Source organism: Dermochelys coriacea, chromosome 1 (genome assembly GCF_009764565.3).
Source record: "Dermochelys coriacea isolate rDerCor1 chromosome 1, rDerCor1.pri.v4, whole genome shotgun sequence".
Taxonomy (NCBI): Eukaryota; Metazoa; Chordata; order Testudines; family Dermochelyidae; genus Dermochelys; species Dermochelys coriacea.
The window spans coordinates 205786245-205808471 of record NC_050068.2 but is presented as its reverse complement, the minus strand read 5'-3'; the positions used below and the strand labels follow the sequence as shown (position 1 = coordinate 205808471).

The 22227-nt window shown below is 42.7% G+C and overlaps 1 protein-coding gene across 6 annotated transcripts in view; it reads left to right on the top strand.

Moving 5' to 3' along the window:
* GSK3B (glycogen synthase kinase 3 beta) overlaps positions 1 to 22227 on the top strand; it is a 184074-nt gene that overhangs the window by 112766 nt on the left and 49081 nt on the right. For all 6 annotated transcript variants that reach the window (XM_043512569.1, XM_043512573.1, XM_043512581.1 and 3 more), the window contains exon 7: positions 9231 to 9326. In XM_043512569.1, coding sequence (XP_043368504.1) covers positions 9231 to 9326 — 96 coding nt within the window. The remainder of the gene's footprint in view (positions 1 to 9230; positions 9327 to 22227) is intronic.

The window sequence follows — 22227 nt, the reverse complement described above, 5'->3', positions numbered from 1 at the left end:
AGTGACTCCTTGCGCTAACAGCTAGATTACGTCTGTTATAGAAAAACTAACAGTAACTGTCCCCTCTCTTCCAATGCCTCTCAGGCTGGAATGGGAAGAATAATTTTTGTGTGGTATTCATGGAGGAAAATGTTAAAACATGAGAGCTGTAAAGTGTCAAGAACCTAACCAGTGAGTAATTTTATAATCTGTGATACTTTTACTGAGCTGAGTGCTAAAAATGGGTTGCAAATATAATACATGGCTCATATTCAAATATCAAGGTACTATTTTGGGCTCAGTTTTTGAAAAAATAAATATATAAATTTGTTTATAGTAGCTAAATGGCAAAGAAAAGCTGCTTCTACCAAAGAAGAAATTGCGGGGAAGAATGTTTTTTTTTCTTCTGGATGTGATCCTGCGTGGAGTGAAAGTATGCCATTGGGATGGGCTGTCTGTGCTACAGAACACCTGCTAGTATTGACATGGTTTAAAATTAATCCTTTCTCCCCATTCATAGAGGAAGTGTTCTGGCATTTCTTGCCATTGTGTAACCCCCTCCCTCAAAAAGCTCAGTTCTTTCTCTGCATAATATAATTTCCCCACTTTCAGCAATTGCTGGCAGCATAAGAAGATGAACAATTATATGCATGTCAACCAGGGCAATGAAGCGTCTTACTAGGTTAGTGTATGGTTGAGCTTGTTTCTGTTAACAAAGAAATTCATGTTTCTGGCTGGCTTTTTTTTTTTTTCCATTTAATATTATGGGACTCTGTCAGAGTTGTAGCTTTCTTTCCTCTGTCACCCTTTCAGATTATTTACTTCAAAGTTGATTGTATTGTAGATTGAGATTCCTCCATCCTAAAATCTTTTAATAGGTACTTGGCACATCTCTAGCACCTTTCTTCTGCAGTTCAGTTTATAAACAGCTAATTAATTACACCTTTCAACAAACCAGTATGAGAGTAGTAGTTTTTTCTTGTGAATATTTGTCAGTATAAATCTCCACTTTTAGGAGCATGTGCACTCCTAGAGCAAATCTACACAACCACTTATGTCGATATAACTTACATTAGTCAGGGGTGTGAAAAAGCCACTCCACTGAGCAACCCAAGTTACAGCCACCTAAGTGTTGTCAACACTAGCTCTATGTCTGCAGGAGACGCTCTCCTACCAGAATAGTTTCTGCCTCTCGCGGAGTTGGAGTAATTATGCCAACAAGAGAACCCTCTCTCCTGTTGGCATAGATTGTCTTCACCAGATGCACTAAAGCGGCACAGCTGCACCGATGTTGCGCTTCTAGTGTAGACTAGCCCTTAGCGTTGAATTCAGCTTTTGGGCTCTTATGTCCTGTCACACAACCTAACATTTAGCTTCAGCGAGTTTATATAAGGAGCTGGTGCCTCAGTTCCCTTCAGCCACCACTTCTAGAGTTCTCAGCACCTTTAGTCTCCTTTACTTCCGTGCAACTGATTTTTCCTTCTTAGCTTTGTTTTAGCTGTAGTATTATTTATTAGCAAAGAGGATTCAATTCCAGAAGAGGTTGGTGTGGCGCTTGAGGCTGAATACATCTGTTTCAAGAGAAGTGCAGCCTTCTCTCTTCATGCAGAGTATACTGTCGCCACCAAGCACCATTAGTTTCTTTGTGCAATGCCAATTATACTTGCATTGTAGCTGCTTCCTGAGAAGTATCTTATCCACCTTCCTACAGTGGAATTGAATAGGTCACTTTCATGCATTTTTTCCAACTGAAAGCGGGGATCCAAAAATTCCTAGGATTGGACTTAATACCACTTGTAACTGAGTCCAAGGTTATCCTCGGGACTTTCAGATCAGAAGCTTGTCCCTTTTGACAGGGCCAGGGGGAGAGAGACCCCACACACTTCTGGAGGTAGGGTATCCAGGAACAAAGGTTCCCCAGAGGCCCACTGAGGTATGTCCATGAGTCAGTCACTTTTTTCCCTCATGAGCCCTGAAATAATGGCCTGGGTGGGCTCCACCTTCTGTGGATCAGTTGTCAAAAGGGAGGTCTCCTGTAAAGAGACTGAAATCTGGTCTGTCCACTACTCCCTCTCTCTTGAGAACTATGAAAGCATCTACTTTGTCAGTGAGTATTTCCTCCTATAATTCTTTTATGGATGATCCTCCTGATTATTCAGATGGGAATGATCAGGAGACCCCAAAGGACAATGGTGTCTTGCCCATTATCTTCCACCCCAAGACTCTCTCTTGTTTGGAAGCTACATCCAGCCCTACTTCCTTCTCAGATTCTCTCTCCATTTCAGCTCCAGCTGCCGTTGCTTCCTTCTGTCAACTGTCATTTTCAAACAGATTAGATAGTCACTTAGACGCGCTAGAAAGTTTTACATATTGTCTCTTTTTGTGATTGCTACTGTAAATAGACATACCAATTTATGGATTTTGCATTCCAGTAAAAGAACAAAGTACAGTATTAGATATATTCAGCAGATCTTTGTCCAGTATTATTTTATTAGAGGACATGTCCTGAATATGTACAACACCAACAGAGTTACCATTTTACAGTTGGCACAACTGTTCTGCTGATTTTGGGATTGAATTACATGATTTGGTAGAAATAAAACGTTAAAACATTCTCATCTATTTTCCTTTCTTTTCTTTCTTTAATTTCTTTTCATCTCTATTAGCACTATGAGCTGAAAGCACCTTGAATCTTTTAACAGCACCAAGTTGTTTTCATACTTGCATTAGGTACACATGAGAGAGCAGAGTAAATACATTGAGTGCTAAATAAATCACTACCAGTTACACTGTTGTGTCGAAGCCTGTATAATTGAAGTGTCCGGCTTTTACCTCCTTTCAGTAAACAGATTCCCTCACACACACGCTTCCTCTGTCTGAAGCATTCAAGAACTATGGACTATTTCTGAGAACACAGCTTCTTAGAAAGCAAATAAGCCAAACTTCTCTGACCCTCTGTACCTTGCCACAATGGATTTGTTAGCAAACCACAGATGTTTCACAGAGACGATGGAAAGACCTGGAAAATCAACATGGTCACAGATCTTTTTGGATATTTAACTGCAGAAATCATTCAGACAAATCCTAATTCCTTGTGGTTTACAACTACACTTTATATTATCCAGGCTTTTCATGTGCAAGAGTATCAGGAAGTGTCTGTGCCTGCATTTTTATGCAAACTTACTGTCTTCAATACTGCCAAGGCACCTAGGATTTGAGGCAAAATGTTCCTAGTATATAGCATGGAAGTTCTAGTATTCCAAATGCATATTGATATTTTCAGAGAAATATTGCTGCATTCCAATCAGACACCAATTTCATCTAGGATGTGCTAAACTGAATTTGAAAGAGTTTGGAATATAATCTAAAACTACAAATGGTTCTTTGGAAATGGAGGAGGAAGCTAAATCAAGGTGCTCTGAGTTGATCTGTTCTAAAAAGGTTCTTCACAATAGTTTCTGAGAGCCTTCCAGCAGTGCATTAAGTGACATGACTAACGACTATCACATTTATCTTATCTCCAGAGGGGGTAAAGTATGTGCAGTGTAGTGTCTTGTTTTTGTCAGGGTTTTTGTTTGTTTTGTTTTTAATGTACATGTTGCTATGTATGCATTAGAGAAGGCAAGATCAAAGAACTGCACCTTGCATTTGGAGTGGAAGGTGGTGAGGTTTGTGATGGTCTTTAACTCCTGGGGGAGTTCATTCCACAGTCTTGGACAGGCCACTGAGAGAAAGTTCTGTCTCCCACACTGCTAGTGTGCAGTGAAGGATAAGTAGAACTGTATGTCACCTGCATGTTGCTGGTTCTTGAGTCCGTGTCCTCTGATCAGTTCACCTAGTGGTTGGATGTAGACGTTGAAAAGGACTGAAGAGAAAATTGATCCTTTTAGGACTTCATAAACGAGGGGTCTACTGATGGAGTTGTATTTTCCCATAATTATGTGTTGGGGTATGTCCCTCCATAAAGAACTCAGACCATTTTAGCACATAACCCTGGATGCCTGCCATCTCTCTGAGGCAAGATAACAATATCTCATAATCAACCTTGTTTAATGCTGCAGAGAGGCCAAGGAGGGTAAGAAAGGATGTCTGATCTCTTTCCATTGATAGGAGGAGATCATTCATCAGTGCCACTCAGGGCTGACCTTACCATAAGGCAAACTAAGGTGGCTGCCTCAGGTGCCAGACTGGGGGGAGGGAAGCCACTAGAACCCAGAGTGTAGAAAATTGTGTCTGCTGCTGGTGCATATGTATTCTCTCTGCTCTAGATGCACAGAGATGATGGAGTGCTGTGCTGGAGGAAAGAGGGCACAAGAGACATAACAGGCAGGCAGGAGAAAAGGTGAGAGGGAATAACAGAAAGGAACAGGAGCTGCCACGAGACAGAGGAGGAGGAGGAGCCTCTTATGTACCTCTCTAGCACACCCAGGACCCTGGACTGATTAACAACAGCTTCTCAGGGAGCTTCCTGTTTCCTGCTGCTTCCCTGAACCCACTTGAGGAGAACAGGCAGTCAACTGAAGTAGTAGGAGCCAGTTAGGCCCTTAAGATGCTGATATCTTCCCTACTCAGGCCCTGCTACCAGCCTGCTTCAATTGAGTGTTGAGAGCCACTATAGCTGGCACAGAACAGAAGTCATGAGTGAAAGACGAAAACGCCCCTCTGGGGCAGCATTCAAAAAAAGAAAGAAAGTAAAGGAAGCTTTTCTATCTAAGCAGGAAGGAGCTCTCCTGAAATACATAGACACAAATGTTCACGGTGAGCCTTCCATCCCCAGTGAGGATGAGAGTGATGAGGAGATGCCTGATCTTCCAGTTAATCAGAGTGCAAGTGACCTGGCAGCTACTGCAGCATCCATATCTCCATCTCAAATGGATGTAACTATGCACATTCCTGAAGAAAAGTGGGGATCAGAGAAGAGTGTGGTGGAGGTGCAAGAAACAACTGCTTCTGAGTTTAGTTCCTTACGTCTAGATGAACCAGGACTGTGGACCCACTTGAGCAGTAGCCTGAAGGATTTCCTTGTACTGTGTGGGCCACAGGAAGTAAAAACATCATGTTCCCCAAAGACAATGAAAATAGAAGTTTCCATCCAACACATTACTGGCATGAAATCCCCAGTGGTGACAAAGTTGAGAGGCCATGGCTTATGTACTCAAAAACCCAGAATGCTGCATACTGTTCTTGTTGCAAACTCTTCCAGTCTAATGTTCCACCCACATTGGGTTCTACAGGAACAAAGGACTGGAAAAATCTGGCTAGAAATCTGGCATGCCATGAGAAGGCAGCAAATCACCAGAGAGCATTCCACAGGTGGAAAGAGCTTGAGATGAGACTAAGGTTAAAGGCCACCATAGATGATCTGCATCAAGAGAAAATTGCATCAGAGTCTCTTTACTGGCAAAATGTTCAAAAGGCTCATTGCCATTGTGAGAATGCTTGCTACCCAAAACCTAGCACTGCGTGGCACTTCAGATCAGCTGTATGTGCCAAACAATGGAAACTTCCTTAAAATTGGGGAGCTGATGGCTGAGTTTGATACTGTACTCCAGGAACATCTAAGAAGAGTCACCACTCAAGAAATGTATACACACCACTACCTTTGAAAAACTATTCAAAATGAGATCATACAGTTACTGGCAACAAAAGTCAAACAGAAGATTGTGGCAGATCTGAAGTCAGCAAGATATTACTCTGTTGTTCTGGACTGCACACCTGACATCAGGTATAGGAAACAAATTACTTTAATGGTGCGTTTTGTAACAACAACAACAGAACCTAGTGAAAATGTCCCTGCAATGGTGACTGTTAGAGAGCATTTTCTAGAACTTATTGACATTGATACTACAGGAGCTGGTATGACAAATGTGCTTCTTAAAAAGCTGGAAGATACAGGAATTGCGATAGTTGACATGAGAGGTCAGGGCTACGATAATGGTGCCAACATAAGAAGAAAGAACAGAAGAGTGCAGACACAGATCCAAGAGTTAAACCCTTGAGCTTTTTTTGTCCCATTCAGTTCTCATTCATTGAACTTGGTGGTCAGTGATGCAGCATCAGCTTCTAGTGAGGCTGCTGAATTTTTTAATGTAATTCAAAGCATCTATGTATTTTTCTCTGCATCAACTCATCAGTGGCAAATTTTGAAGCAACATCTGGGAACATCCTCTCTGATACTGAAACCACTGAGTGCCACACGATGGGTAAATCTAGTAGAGGTGATAAAGCCTATCAAACACCAAATTGGGAACAGAGATGATGCTATAGTTGCCATTAGAGAGGCTAATGCTGTGACAGGAACGGTTCGTGCAAGAACAGTGGCAGAGGGAAATGGAATCACCAGAAACATACATAACTTCAAAATTTCTGTGTGGCTTAGTGTTGTGGCATGACATACTGTTTGAAATAAATGTAGTAAGCAAGAGACTCCAAGATGTTGACCTTGATATATCTGGAGTAATGGAACAACTGGACAAAGCAAAGTCATTCCTACAGTCTTACCGGTCAGATGAGGGATTTCAAAACATTCTGAAGAGTGCGCAGAAGTTGGCAGAGGAACTTCACACTGAAGCTATTTTCCCACCCATTCAAGAATACAAGTCACCGAAGAAGGCGGCATTTTGATTACGAGGCACAGGATAATCCCATAAGGGACCCCAAACAACAATTTAAAGTTGAATTCTTTAACCAGGTGCTAGATTGTACAATACAGTCAGTTGAAGAAAGTTTCATGCAGCTCAAGGAACACAGCAGTATATTTGGGATGTTGTATGATATTCCAAAACTCCACACTATACCTGAAGAAGCCCTACGCCAGCAGGGCACTAGAGACAGTGTTGACACATGATGACATGTGCGATATTGATGCGAGTGATTTAGGTGATGAACTGAAAGCCCTTTCAAGATGCATATCAGCAGGATCAACTCCAAAGGCTGTTCTGGAATATATGTGCACAAATAAGATGATCACCCTCTTTCCAAATACTTTTGTTGCTCTGCGCATACTTCTAACACTTCCTGTAACAGTTTCCAGTGGAGAATGCAGCTTCTCCAAGCTGAAGTTAATAAAAACATATCTACGCTTCACAATGACACAGGAAAGGCTGGTTGGCATTGTAACCATCTCAATAGAGCTTGAGCTGGCCCAGACTGTGGACCTTCAGGAAGCAGTTCAAATCTTTGCAACCAAGAAGGCACGGAAAGCACCACTTTGATTATTCAAACAGATAAAGATGCCAGTGTTTACTATGCAAACAAGAAAAGTTACATTTGCTGTTCAGGTGTTTTGAAAGTGAAGTGTTAATTAAAATTTTTGAACAAGGCATTTTAAGTTGTTAGTTCTACTCCTCTCACGATATAGCTCTGCTACCTACCCCAATAAAGGAGAACAGGAGTAGAACAGGAAGAAGGCAGAATTCTACTATACTTTGGGAACCTTGGCTGCAAGGCAGCCTGCCAGGTGAGCTGTGAAGCCAGGGCTCTTGTACTTTCAGGCTCTCAGCAAATAGGCAGGCTACTGTGGAGCCTGGCTTCAATGCTCCTGGCAGGTGGGCTGTGCGGGAGTCAAGATGGCAAGTTGACAGGGAACTTGCCTGGTTCGCTTCAAAAGATTCGTTGAAATCGATAAGTTCCTGCAAGACGTTTTACTTTCAGTGAATTGGTGTTTTCTGATGGAAAGGCGTTCTGTCAGAAAATTTCCAATCAGCTCTAAGTGTGGTCTTTCACTCATAGGTTGCTGGTTCAAATCAAGCCTTAGGCTGTTAGCAACCCCACCCATAGAAATTATTTTACCAGGTTCTGGTTGACATCCATTGACAGGCGGTGGTGTAATGCAAGCTTGCACTGCTACAGCCTGGATTGTGATTTTTATATGGTTAAATAGAAGATTTTATTTGCCAAAGCAGTCAATCCCGCACCTTACACAACTATTAAATTCACACTCAAAATTAGAAAATAAATCAAATCATGAGATTTTTTAAAAAACTATTATTCACTTTTCATAAATTTTGGCCACAGTCTTTAATTACTTGAGATGTATTTAACCCATGCCTTTTTCTTTCCCCAGCCTCTTTACACTTTCTGCTTATTTAAAAAAATTCTATTGATGTAAAATAATACAAAACTTCATGAATACAGCTGACAATATTCAGCAGGAGGTTTTTCATAACATCTAGACATGTTCCTGTTTATCCTTGAATTGAAATCCTAGTGATGAACTGGCAACATGACATGAATTTCCATGGCAAAAGATTTGTCACAAGGCTGTAACATGACAGTGAGCTTGTCTGTATGAAGAGGTGCCCGAGTTTCAGCCTTCCTCTCCCACAGTGCTTTCTGTAATAGCAGAACCCAGAGTGACTGAATTTAAACAAAAAGCAGTGGACTTCCAAATTTGCTGAGGAGTTTTTTGTCCCTCTTAAAGGATTTGAAGTTTTTCTGAGATTAATGTTAATTGAACAAAAACTACTAATGTACTCGTATGTAAAACTCACCAAATCATTTCATAAATACAATCACATTTCTTTATGGAAATGTACATACAGATAACATCATACTGATTGTGGTGTTATTATTATATAAACATAGATCCTTCTGTATTTGAATTCCTAGAATAAATGTCTAAACTACAGGTACGTGAATTGAATTCCTGTAAATTAGGTGTATTTAAGTTAACACTCAGTCTGCATTTAGATATGAAAAAAATCAATCTCCATCTAATAAAATCTGTTCTGCCTCTCTCAGCAATGCTTGTCTGATCTTTTAAGTTCATCAGAGAGCTCTCCCTCATGACTATTAAAATGCATTTGGGTGTTCTATTGTTCATTACCTTAATCAGGGTGTAAGACTGCAAACTAGAGCCTATTACATTAAAGATGTTCATCAAATAATTCTTTTTATAAAATTCCTAATCTGGAGAAATTCTGCTCTGTTCTCTTTTGAAGCATCATTGTATTTGAGAGAGATGCCTGAATTTTATGAAAGACCTTCATCAGTTAAGTAAATTTGCAAAATTTGAACTGACCAGTCTGTTGTGCCCCAAGTCTCAGTGCATTGCAAAAACTGCTTGGTACCAGTGACCAGTTATGTTTTGCCAGACGCTCTATGCCTACTCTCTCTACTATACTGCACATTACAAAAAAATGACATTCCTTATTGTAAAGTTGATCGTATGGTCAAACGAGTTTTATTAGGACATTGATCACTTTGTAGATCTGAAGGATATGTAAACAATTTCTTTTTCACCTTTCTAGGTCCTGGGAACGCCTACAAGGGAACAAATTAGAGAAATGAATCCAAACTACACTGAATTCAAATTCCCTCAGATTAAGGCACATCCATGGACTAAGGTGAGGCTGTCTGAGTTGGATAATGATGGTATGTGGGATAAATGTAACATTGCAGAATTTAAGTCCAGACCTTGATTTCTGTGCTTGGTTACTTTCAAACTAACCTGGGACCCTGTAGTTGAATCAGAACCCAATAACTGTTTATGTAGGGAAGGAGGACGAATGTACCTAGGCTCTGCATTGAATTGTCCATGGCTCTGTTTTTTTGTGATTTGCCCATAGACATTTTCCAGGCTGGGTATGTATTTATAACCCATTACAATGCACTTATATTCCATCATGGCACAATTCTTGACCTGTGCAAAGAATCTCCTATAAATAAATACATTCTTTAGAGGTGGGTGATGCACTCTCATCGTACAAATACATCATCTGTGAATACAGGAGTGAGACCCACAGTGCAAATCCGTCCCGTTTCCCATCTCATAAACATAGTGAAGATCATTAGATTTGGAACCCCAGTAATATGCACTAGTTATTTTTTCTTGCATTACTTTTAAAACATTTTTTTTTAGTTTGGTTCAAAGGAAGAGAATACTGCTACAAAATTTCTCAATAGCAAGTTAGGAAACCCAGCAACACAAATATGATGATTTTCAAATGCTGAAGAATGAAGTGCATAGATTGGCTTGTGGAAGAGTACATATATTCCCTCAGTTCTGCCAGTGACTAGGTCAAAATCATTTTGGACCAAGCCTTTCACAGTGCTAGAGGCCCGAGCAGATGATGTAACCTACTTCAGGTTCTTTGAGATTGTGGGCTATGCACATTACTGGAAGTCAAATCAATATTTTGGTGATTTCTTCTCAGATGTTCTAAATATATGCTTCCTCTCCCCAACAATTCCTGGGTTGCATTTCCAGATCTTAGTTCTTTATTGCATGTTGGTTCCAAGACTGAGTGATTTATAATACTCAGAGGCCATTAAATCAGCAAACTTGTTTATATTATATGTTGATAGAAAAATTTCTGAGATAGTAAAATTTATGGAACTCCCATGAGGATTAGGCTTACTTTCATTATTTCAAAATAAATAATGGAAAAAGCTACAAAAATTAGCCTAAGACATTAAAACAGTGAAGTTGTAGTGGAAAATGGTTCCAGTGCTGCATCTGAATGACTTGGTATTGAGGGTGGGCTTTAACTGAATGCAGTATGTATTGGAGCCATAGTCTGTCCTGGTGCCGGAACACATTATAAGTAATCAGGGTTGAATATCTAACCTGGTTCTACATCTCCTCTACCATCCATAGATCCTTAGATGTCATTTGTTTGTATATGGCTGCCCCTTGGGCCACAGTAGAGACCTTTTTGTAAAGCTAGTGAAGAATATAATGTGATCTTCATGCAGAAAGTGAAACTGAGAGTTCCTTCTATTTTTACCTTTTATACGCAAGTGAGTGCTTCTCTGGGCTTCTAAACGACCATAAGTGAAATCAGGCAAGCATAGAGCAATGAGAAGAGCTTGCCAGAAGGTTGAATTTCCTTTTGCCTTAGCACATGGGATTGTTTTGTTTTGGTATTGAGAACTGTGCTTGCAACATAATGCCTCATTCTCAGTTTGTTATACAACAACAAACTCCTCCCAATACCAGATGGGTATAGAACCGCATCTAAATTAATTTATTGGATTTGGAGAGGGTGACCATCTGGGTATGAGTTTTTTTTGTTCTTTCCTTGCCATTTAAAGTCTCAAGTAGGAAAAAAAAAATAGTCTAGAATGTCCTTTCTAACAATCATCTTTCCCTACTCTTTTAAAAACTCTCTTCCTCCAACGTTTTGCCGTTCAGCCATGAAAGTTTTCTGCTCTTCTTGTGCCATGTCTGATGGAATGTGGGGAAACAGTGCTGCCTGTCCTGCCCTTCAAATTTCCCACCTGATAGTTATCTTCAGTTTCTTTTAAACTAGAGTTGCAGAAACATTAATTTGTTAAATTGCAGTTGTTGTTATTGAGCAGAGTGAAGGAAGGAATGAAAATTAGAAGCATTTGCTATCATTTTTATTAGAATGACCTATGAATGTGTACTGACAACCATTACAGGTTGTCAGCAGGGTTTAATCTCCGAAACTTTCAGCATCAAATACAAACATCTATTACTTGAGCTAATGGAGTAACTTGTTAGCTGGCAGCATTAATAAGTTCTTTTCTCTTCTGTGTGGGCTGGCCATGGCAGGGGCATGACAGACACTTTACTTTACCACATCTCCATACTAATGAAGGCAGCTAAGGAGTTCTGATGTAGAACTCCATTGTCTGCATTTTGTTCCTGAGCCATACATTGGCCACTCCTGACACACTTGGATATGCTATTTCATCCCCCATATCCATAGTATTGTTTCTGTTCACTAGTGGCTGGTAGGTCAAAAAGAGAGCAGCTGCTGCTGCTACTTTTGGTATCTAGTAGGAGATCTGTTTTCTCAAGTATTAGAGCAACTGCTTTAATATCTGAGAGTCCGAGTTCAGATCTCAGCAGGAATATATTCCTCATATTGCCATCCAGTTTTAGGCATAAAGCAGGATTCTGAGCTTAAGTTTTATTGCTCTGTACACAGAGTTACAGCTCACATTACCTGACGCAGTGTAGAATGGTCAATACCAATACAGTGGAGATGTCCATGTACAGAACTATGGCTAATGACGTATAATATGAAGGATTGTTTGTGTTCATATTAGAGTAGTGGTGTGTGATTCCAGTACAAACTCAGTTAGTTTTGAGAACAAATCTTTTGAGTTACACGCTTCTAGCCTTCTTATTGTTTAAAACCTAGTTCAAAGTGTATGTATGTCTAATTCTCCAACATTACTGTGTATAGGCTCAGATAGATGGATAAATTCCAACTTGCTAGGAGATGAAGACAGAAGACAATTGAACCTTCTGCCGCAAAGGGAACAGATAAGCCTAAATTTGCCCCTCAAGAAGGGGAATGATAAATTTACCTCTCAAGAAAGGCAATGTTCTTCTCTAGTATTTATAGCACAATCTTTATACTTTTTTGTTCTTGCATATGTCCATTACACTAGGTATGTGTGCATCTTGTGCACCAGTGCCACGGAGTTTTCCCTAACGGTACCCGCAAGGGCAGCCACACTTGCACCCTGCTTTTCTTTGTGCTGCAAGTTGAGGGCATAAATGAGTGGAGTCACCCCTCACATCTTGTTGGTCCTGCTTTGAGCAAGGGGTTGGACTAGATGACCTCCTGAGGTCTCTTCCAACCCTAATCTTCTATGATCTTTCAGTTCCTTTTTACCTTCAGCGGTTCGAGCGTGCTGTCAGGTCATTCCTCCGGCAAATGTGCTGTCTTAGCTAGATGACATTAGACTGTTGTGGTAGTCCGTAGTCAATGAACTCCAGTCTCCATCTAATACCAGGGGAGCCTACACCAAGGTCCCTGGCTTCAAACCCTGCTCTAAATGTCACAAGCTGATGCCCATGAAAGATCCTCACTCTCCCAGCTTGAAGTGCTTAGGTGAGGGTCACATTAGGAACAGATGTTTTGATTTGCTGGAGCTTCAAGACTGAGACCAGCTGCTTCCTTGGCACAGGCAGCAGAGCCATCAACCGCGTTGACAGCAAAACAAAGGCCCATTTCCGTGTCAGCCACCCAAGAGGCCTATGCAGCTGTGAAGGATCTATTGAGCTTCTTGGTATGGCTCTCGCTGGTCATTCAGCTCCATGGTATCTTGCTGGGGCCATCTCACATGGTGCATTTGTAGGCTTTCATGTAGTGGTCTGCTACAGTGCCAACTACACCATGTCTTGTGCTGCTTCCCTTGGTCCGAATGCCAGCTCTGAGACCAGCAGTAGCTACTCTGGCTCAGCACACAGTACTGATAACCAGATGTTGTTGCCAGTATTGTAGGCCCATTGAAGATCATGATCCTGATCTCCAGTGATGCTGCCCAGTACTGCTTCGCACTGGCCTTTGGAGTTCTCATGTTTCTCCTAAAGAGTCTGAAGTGGGTTCCTACATCTCTCACTTCTGGGAATCCGGGGCATCCTGCGGGGATTGTTTCCATTCTTGGAGTTATCTTGATTAGGTCAAAAGAATGGGAGTGCCGGTTCTAGGCACAAGTCCCTTCAGCCTCGTCAATGGCCCTAGTGGGTACCATGAGATATGTCTCCAGTGTCTAGATTGTTATCTCTGCTGCATCACAAAAGTCAGTCACTGAGAAGATAGGTTTCACTGCCTAGTACTGACAGACTATCTAAAGTCTGTACTGGGCAACCACTACATTACAGAAATATATCCCCAAAAGGGAGAAGTTTCTCCACACAGGCCGCGCAATGTTGGTACCAAGATCCCACGGGGCACTGAGGATCAGAACCACCCATTACTTGCTTCAGGCAGGTTTTCTACATTGGCGATTCAAGACCAGCCTCAATAAGGTTCTAACCTGCCTCTACTGAACACCTCGTCCTCCTTACTAGATGAGACCCTGGTACTGGAGATGGCATCTCTAATATCGGATGATTTTAAGTCTCATCGACTTTAAGGTCAGAAGGAACCATTATGATCATCTAGTCTGACCTCCTGCACAACGCAGGCCACTGAATCTCACCCACCCACTGTTGCAATAAACCTCTCACCTATGTCTGAGCTATTGAAGTCCTCAAATCATGGTTTAAAGACTTCAAGGTGCAGAGAATCCTCCAGCAAGTGACCCATACCCCACGCTGCAGGGGAAGGCGAAAAACACCCAGGGCCTCTGCCAATCTGCCCTGGAGGAAAATTCCTTCCCCACCCCAAATATGGCGATCAGCTGAACTCTGAACATGTGGGCAAGACTCTCCAGCCAGATACCCAGGAAAGAATTCTCTGTAGTAACTCAGATCCCACCCTGTCTAACATCCCATCACAGGCCTTTGGGCCTATTTACCATGAATATTTAAAGATCAATTAATTTCCAAAATCATGTTATCCCATCATACCATCTCCTCCATGAATTTATTGAGCTTAATCTTGAAGCCAGATAGGTCTTTTGCCCCCACTACTTCCCTTGGAAGGCTGTTCCAGAACTTCACTCCTCTGATGGTTAGAAACCTTCGTCTAATTTCAAGTCTAAACTTCCTGATGGCCAGTTTCTATCCATTTGTTCTTGTGTCCACATTGGTACTGAGTTTAAATAATTCCTCTCCCTCTCTGGTATTTATCCCTCTGATATATTTATAGAGAGCAATCATATCTCCCCTCAACCTTCTTTTAGTTAGGCTAAACAAGCCAAGCTCCTTGAGTCTCCTTTCATAAGACAGGTTTCCATTCCTTGGATCATCCTAGTAGCCCTTCTCTGTACCTGTTCCAGTTTGAATTCATCCTTCTTAAACATGGGAGACCAGAACTGCACACAGTATTCCAGATGAGGTCTCACCAGTGCCTTGCATAACTGTACTAACACCTCCTTATGTTTACTGGAAATACTTCGCCTGATGCATCCCAAGACCGCATTAGCTTTTTTCACGGGCATATCATATTGGCGGCTCATAGTCATCCTGCGATCAACCAATACTCCAAGGTCTTTCTCCTCCTAGATTCATAGATACTAAGGTCAGAAGGGACCATTCTGATCATCTAGTCCGACCTCCTGCACAGCGCAGGCCACAGAATCTCACCCACCCACTCCTATGAAAAACCTCACCCATGTCTGAGCTATTGAAGTCCTTAAATCATGGTTCAAAGACTTCAAGGAGCAGAGAAGCCTCCCTCAAGTCAACCATGCCCCATGCTACAGAGGAAGGCAAAAAACCTCCAGGGCCTCTCCAATCTGCCCTGGAGGAAAATTCCTTCCCGACCCCAAATATGGCAATCAGCTAAACCCTGAGCATATGGGCAAGATTCACCAGCCAGATACCCAGGAAAGAATTTTTTATAGTAACTCAGATCCCATCCATCTAATATCCCATCTCAGGGGATTTGGCCTATTTACCCTGAATATTTAAAGATCAATTACTTACCAAAATCCCATTATCCCATCATACCATCTCCTCCATAAACTTATCGAGTAGAATCTTAAAACCAGATAGATCTTTTGCCCCCACTGCTTCCCTTGGAAGGTTATTCCAAAACTTCACTCCTCTGATGGTTAAAAACCTTCGTCTGATTTCAAGTCTAAACTTCCTGGTGGCCAGTTTATACCCATTTGTTCTTGTGTCCACATTGGTGCTGAGCTGAAATAATTCCTCTCCCTCTCCTATATTTATCCCTCTGATATATTTATAGAGAGCAATCATATCTCCCCTCAACCTTCTTTTAGTTAGGCTAAACAAGCCAAGCTCCTTGAGTCTCCTTTCATAAGACAAGTTTTCCATTCCTCGGATCATCCTAGTAGCCCTTCTCTGTACCTGCTCCAGTTTGAATTCATCCTTTTTAAACATGGGAGACGAGAACTGCACACAGTTGTGCAGTCTGCTCCTTTGTTACTTCCAATTGATGCGTCCCCATCTTATAATTAAAATTCTTCTTATTAATCCCTAAATGCATGACCTTATACTTCTCACTATTAAATTTCATCCTATTACTATTACTCCAGTTTACAAGGTCATCCAGATCTTCCTGTACAATATCCTGGTCCTTCTCTGAATTGGCAATACCTCCCAACTTTGTGTCATCTGCAAACGTTATTAGCACACTCCCACTTTTTTTGTGCTGAGGTCAGTAATAAAAAGATTGTTCCCAAAACCGATCCCTGAGGAACTCCACTGATAACCTCCCTCCAGCCTGACAGGTCACCTTTCAGTATGACCCACTATAGTCTCCCCTTTAACCAGTTTCTTATCCACCTTTTGATGTTCATATTGATCCCCATCTTTTCCAATTTAACTAATAATTCCGCATGTGGAACCGTATCAAATGCCTTACTGAAATCGAGGTAAATTAGATCCACTGCATTTCCTTTGTCTAAAAAATTCCTTTCTCCAAGAAGGAGATCAGGTTGGTTTGGCACGATCTACCTTTTGTAAAACCATGTTGTATTTTGTCCCAGTTACCATTGACCTCAATGTCCTTAACTACTTTCTCCTTCAAAAATTTTTTCCAAGACCTTGCTTACTACAGTGTCAAACTAACAGGCCTGTAGTTAACTGCATCACCTTTTTTCTTCCTTAAAAATAGGAACTATGTTAGCAATTCTCCAGTCATATGGTACAACCCCTGAGTTTACAGATTCATTAAAAATTCTTACTAATGGGCTTGCAATTTCATGTGCCATTTCCTGTAATATTCTCAAATAATATTCTGGGCCTCCTGATTTAGTTCCATTGAGCTGCTCAAGATTGGCTTCTACCTCAGATATGGTAATATCTACCTTCATATCTTCATTCCCATTTGTCATGCTACCATTATCCCTAAGCTCCTCATTCACCTCATTAAAGACTGAGGCAAAGTATTTGTTTAGATATTGGGCCATGCCTAGATTATCCTTAACTTCCACTCCATCCTCAGTGTTTAGCCGTCCCACCTCTTCTTTCCTTTTTTTCTTCTTATTTATATGGCTATAGAACTTTTTACTATTGGTTTTAATTCCCTTTGTAAGGTTCAACTCTACATGACTTTTAGCCTTTCTCACTTTATCTCTACATGTTCTGACCTCAATAAAGTAACTTTCCTTGCTAATCCCTCCCATCTTCCACTCCTTTTATGTTTTCTGCTTTTTCTTAATCACCTCTCTGAGATGCTTGCTCATCCAGCTTGGTCTACATCTCCTGCCTATGAATATTTTCCCCTTTCTTTGCATGCAGGCTTCTCATAGCTTCTGCAACTTTGACTTGAAGTAATCCCAGGCCTCCTCCGCCTTTAGATCCATAAGTGCTTCAGTCCAATCCACTTCCCTAACCAATTTCTTTAATTTTTTTAAATTAGCCCTTTTGAAATCAAAAACCCTAGTCAGATTTATTTTTGTTTATCCTTCCATTCAGTTTGAACTGAATTAGCTCATGATCACTCGAGCCAAGGTTGTCCCCTACAACCATTTCTTCTATGAGGTCCTCGCTACTCACCAAAACCAAATCTAAAATAGCATCCCCTCTTGTCGGTTCAGCAACTACTTGATGAAGGAATCCATCAGCTATCACATCTACGAAAATCTGAGCCCTATTATTATTACTAGCACTTGTCCTCCAGTCTATATCTGGGAAGTTAGTCTCCCATGATCACGCAGTTCCCATTAGTATTTATTTCATTAAACACATTAAAGAGGTCTCTATCCATATCCAGATTAGATCCCGGCAGTCTATAGCACACCCCAAGCATTATCCCAGGGGAGGCTCTAGTAGCTTTCTTCCCCAATGTGATTTTTGCCCAGACAGATTCTGTCTTATCCATTCTATTGCTTCTTATTTCTTTACAGTCTACCACATCATTGATATACAATGCTACTCCACCACCTTTGCCTTTATTTCTGCTTTCCTAAACAGCACATACCCTTCAATACCTGTAGTCCAGTCATGACTACTATTCCACCATGTTTCTGTTATCCCTATAATATTTGGTTTCACTTCCTGCACCAGTAGCTCTAGTTCCTCCATTTTGTTACCTAGGCTCCTCATGTTGGTGTACAAACATCTTAATTTTTGCTGTTTGGCCTCACTCACTTTCTTCACCCGATTAGGCACGGATATTCTACCACCAGTATCACCTATTAGACTGGTATCCACACTGCCCTTTCTCTTTATGTCCATTCTACTACCTACAGCTGTATCCTTTCTTACTTCATTTTCTTTCCCCTCAATGTTGAAATCTGGCATGGAGATTACCTGGACATCTCCCAACCATCTCCCCCAAATTCCTAGTTTAAAACTCTTTTAATCAGTTGTGCCAGCCTCTGTCCCAGAAGTCTATTTCCCTCCCTACTCAGATGGAGTCCATCCCAAGAGAACAGTCCTCTGTCCATGAATGCCTTCCAGTGGCCATACATCCCAAAGCCCTCCTTATAGCACCAGTGCCTGAGCCATCTGTTGAGCATCATAATCTTGTCACACCTTTGTTGCCTTTCTCTAGGAACAGGCAGAATCCCACTGAAGATCACCTGAGCCTCGATTTCCTTACATGTCTTCCCCAGCCTGGCATAGTCTCCCTTGATACTTTCCAGCGAGAATCTATCGGTGTCATTTGTTCCCCCATGAAGGACGATCAGTGGGTTCTTTTCTGTTCCCTTTAGGATCCTCTTCAACCTCAGGTCCACATCCCGTATCTTAACCCCCGGCAGACAGCACACCCTTCTGTTTTCTGGATCAGCTCTGGTTACAGGCCTGTCTGTCCTTCTCAGTAAGGAGTCCCCAATCACGTAGACCTACCTTTTCCTGGTGAAGGTGCAATTCTCCAGTCTATCCCCTGTTCCGTCTGGCTGCAAGTCCTTTCCATTCCTGTTGTCCCTTGTAATCCTCTTCAACCCATCCTGTATCCTCCTGGGGCTCATATTTGGTGTTGTCTCCATTGACTCTTCCCCTTTTCCTATAGGACTACCAAGAACTCTCAAAAAGGATAGCTGTGTCCCTGGGAATATATAAATAGAGCTTTCAGAGAGAAATCCCCAGAAGCTAGACATTTTACACTTGCCTGCAGTAGGGGAAATTGCTCTCCTTATAAATGAGACAGTTACACAGCCTATACAAGCTTTATGGCAAATCCCCTCATCCCTCATGCTGGTGGCAAAGCACACAGAACACAAATACTAACTGTTCTTTTACAAACAGTTTTATCCACACCCCTCACTAGGCTCCCTGATCATGGCAGGAGAAAATGTGAGACACTGCCAAGCTAGAGAAAAGCAAGTCCTACAGAAACGGATGCAAAGAAATAGGGCATTTTTGGTAGAAATGTGGGTTAGTCAACTGAGAAGTTACAGCTATGTATAGCAAACTATCAGACCCTTTTTGCCTATTACGATTATTCAAATTGGGATGCTATATCCAAATTCCTCAGTTAGCTGCCCAAGGACACGAGGGGCAAGTTTGTCTTTCATGATGGAAGATTGACTGGTCACAAGGTCCACTCTGCAGGCCTCCCTGGATGCGGCAGACTCAGCTTAGCTGCCAGAGTCATGGCAACAGCAGTAACCCTGTGCCACTCCTCATGGCTCCAGTCATCGGGGTTTCCTGTAGAAGTACAACCCGTCCATCTCGAAGTCATTTTCTCTTCCTCTGTGATGAGGACCTGCTCTATGCTTATCCTCCAGTGCCATTGATTCCCAAAATAATTCTCAAGCTGAAGCAAGAGTGAGGCAAAATGATATTCATTGTGCCAGCCTGGGCAAGGTAGCCATGGTACTTGGACCTCTCCAAGTTGTTCATCAAGGAACCTTAACCTTCCCCTGCCCCTCATAACCCCCATCTTTAGTCAAGGACCTGATATCACCAAATCATGAGCAGGTGTTGCACTGTAACTCTGTCACTACGCCTCATGGCCTGGTTTTTCAAGGTAGCTAAACCCAGAGGAGGTACACTGTTTGGAAGTAGAGCATAATGTCCTACTTAATAGTAGAAAACCATCCACCAGAGCTCCTTACCTTAGTAAGTGAAAGGGTTTCTCTTCCTGGGTGGCTAGTGACAATGTGTCTCCCACACAATCAATGATTCAAAAGATTTAGGACTGTTTGTTGCACCTAAAAGAGTCAGGTTTGGATGTCAGCTCCATCAAAATGTGCCTTGCTGCAATATCAGTGTTTCGTGCCCAGGTAGGACTGTATTATCCAAGGGTATGTCTACACTGGCAGAGTTACGGCGCTGGCAGTTACAGCACCGCTCAGAGAGTGCTGAAGGGAAGCTGCTGTATTATGTTCACACTGTCAGCTGCCTGTGCAATAGCATGCTCACACTTGCGGCACTTGCAGCAGTATTCGAAGCAGTGCACTATGGGCAGCTATCCTACAGAGCATCTCTTCCTCTTCTGCCGCTAAGAGTTGTGGGAAGGTGGAAGGGCTTACAGGGCATCCTGGGTCTTGTCCCACTGCCTGTAATGCATTGCTTCGCATCCCAGAAATCCCTGTGCTTCCGTCCGCATGTGGCACCATCTTTCAGCAGTTCATGTACTGCACTCCCTGCCTCTTCAGTCTGCAGGAATGGATCCCGCACTGTTGACCAGTAAGCTGCTCGCTCTGACCAACACGTGATGAGTGGCAGTGGAGTTTTTCCTTAAACTACAAAGGCCAGAGGAGTGCAACATTGATCTCACAATGGGTAGTAGCTATGACACAAGATTGCTTGTGGCATTCACGGAGGTGCTGACCAGAGTGGAACAGCGCTTTTGGGCTCGGGAAACAAGAACTGACCGGTAGGATCACATCATCATGCATGTTTGGGATGACGAGCAGTGGCTGCAAAACTTTTGGATGAGGAAAGCCACGTTCATGGGACTGTGTGATGAGCTCGCCCCAGCCTTGCGGTGCAAGGACACAAGAATGAAAACTACCCTGCTGCTGAAGAAGCGCGTGGCTATTGCACTGTGCATACTGGCTACTCCAGACTGCTAACAATAGGTTGCTAACCAGTTCGGGGTGGGAAAGTTGACCATTGGAGTCGTGTTGATGGAAGTCTGCAGGATCATTAATCGCATCCTGTTGCGAAAGACCCGTGACTCTGGGCAACCTGCGTGATGTGGATGGCTTTGCACAAATGGGCTTCCCTAACTGCGGAGGGGCAATAGATGGCACGCATATTCCAATTCTTGCACCAGACCACCTCACCACCGAGTACATTAATCGCAAGGGATATTTCTCAATGGTTCTCCAGGTGCTTGTGGATCACCGTGGGCGTTTCACAGTCATTAACGTAGGCTGGTCCAGAAAGGTGCATGACGCACGCACCTTTCAAAACACTGGCCTGTTCAGGAAGCTGCAAGCAGGGACTTTCTTCCCAGACCAGAAGATCACCGTAGGGAAAGTCGAAATGCCCATTGTGATCCTGGGAGATCCTGCCTACCCCTTAATGCCATGGCTTACGAAGCCATACATGGGATACCTTGACAGCAGCAAGGAGCGGTTAAACAACAGGCTGAGCAAGTGCAGAATGACTGTTGAGCGTGCTTTTGGCAGTTTAAAGACCCACTGGCGTTGCCTATATGGGAGCCTGGACCTGACCAATGACAATATTCTTATTGCTGCATGCTGTACACTCCATAATATTTGTGAAGGGCAAAACTCAGGCCAGCCTGGGGCCCCACAGGGCTCTAGACCACCCTTTTGAGGGTACAATCGAGGACGGCTTGCCAGTTTGACCTTTGGATCCTTCCCATCTTACTTTCTCATCCCATCTATCCCCTTTCTACCGTGCCTGGTCTCAAATTACTTCGGACCACTGGGTACTCCGCACGGTAGAGAGGGGATATTCCATCCAATTCTGTACCCTCCCACCCCCCCAACCCACTTCGCCGTCCCTCTTCAGGGACCCCTCTCACTTGACACAGAAGTTGCTCGAGGTGCAGTCCCTCCTCTTAGTAGGGGCAGTGGAGGAGGTTCCTCAGGAGCTAAGGGAAAAGGGTTTTTACTCCCGGTACTTCCTAATACTGAAGGCCAAGGGGGGCCTCAGACCCCTACTGGACCTGTGACAACTCAACAAATACATAAAAAAACCTCAAGCTTTGCATGGTCTCACTAACCTTCATTATCCCCTCACTGGATCCAGGAGACTGGTACGCCCCCCTCGACTTGAAGGATGTGTATTTTCATATTGCAGTAGTCCCACGTTACAGACGTTACCTCAGATTCGTGGTGAACACAGGGCGCTACCAGTTTGCGGTCTTCCCGTTTGGACTGTCGACTGCCCTGTGAGTATTCACAAAATGTATGGCAGTTGTTGCGGCGTTCCTGCGCAAGCACCAAATACAGGTTTTCCCATACCTCGACGACTGGCTTATCAAGGGTTGCTTGAGGGCCCAGGTGGAGGCTCAGGTCAAGTTTATAAGGAGGACCTTC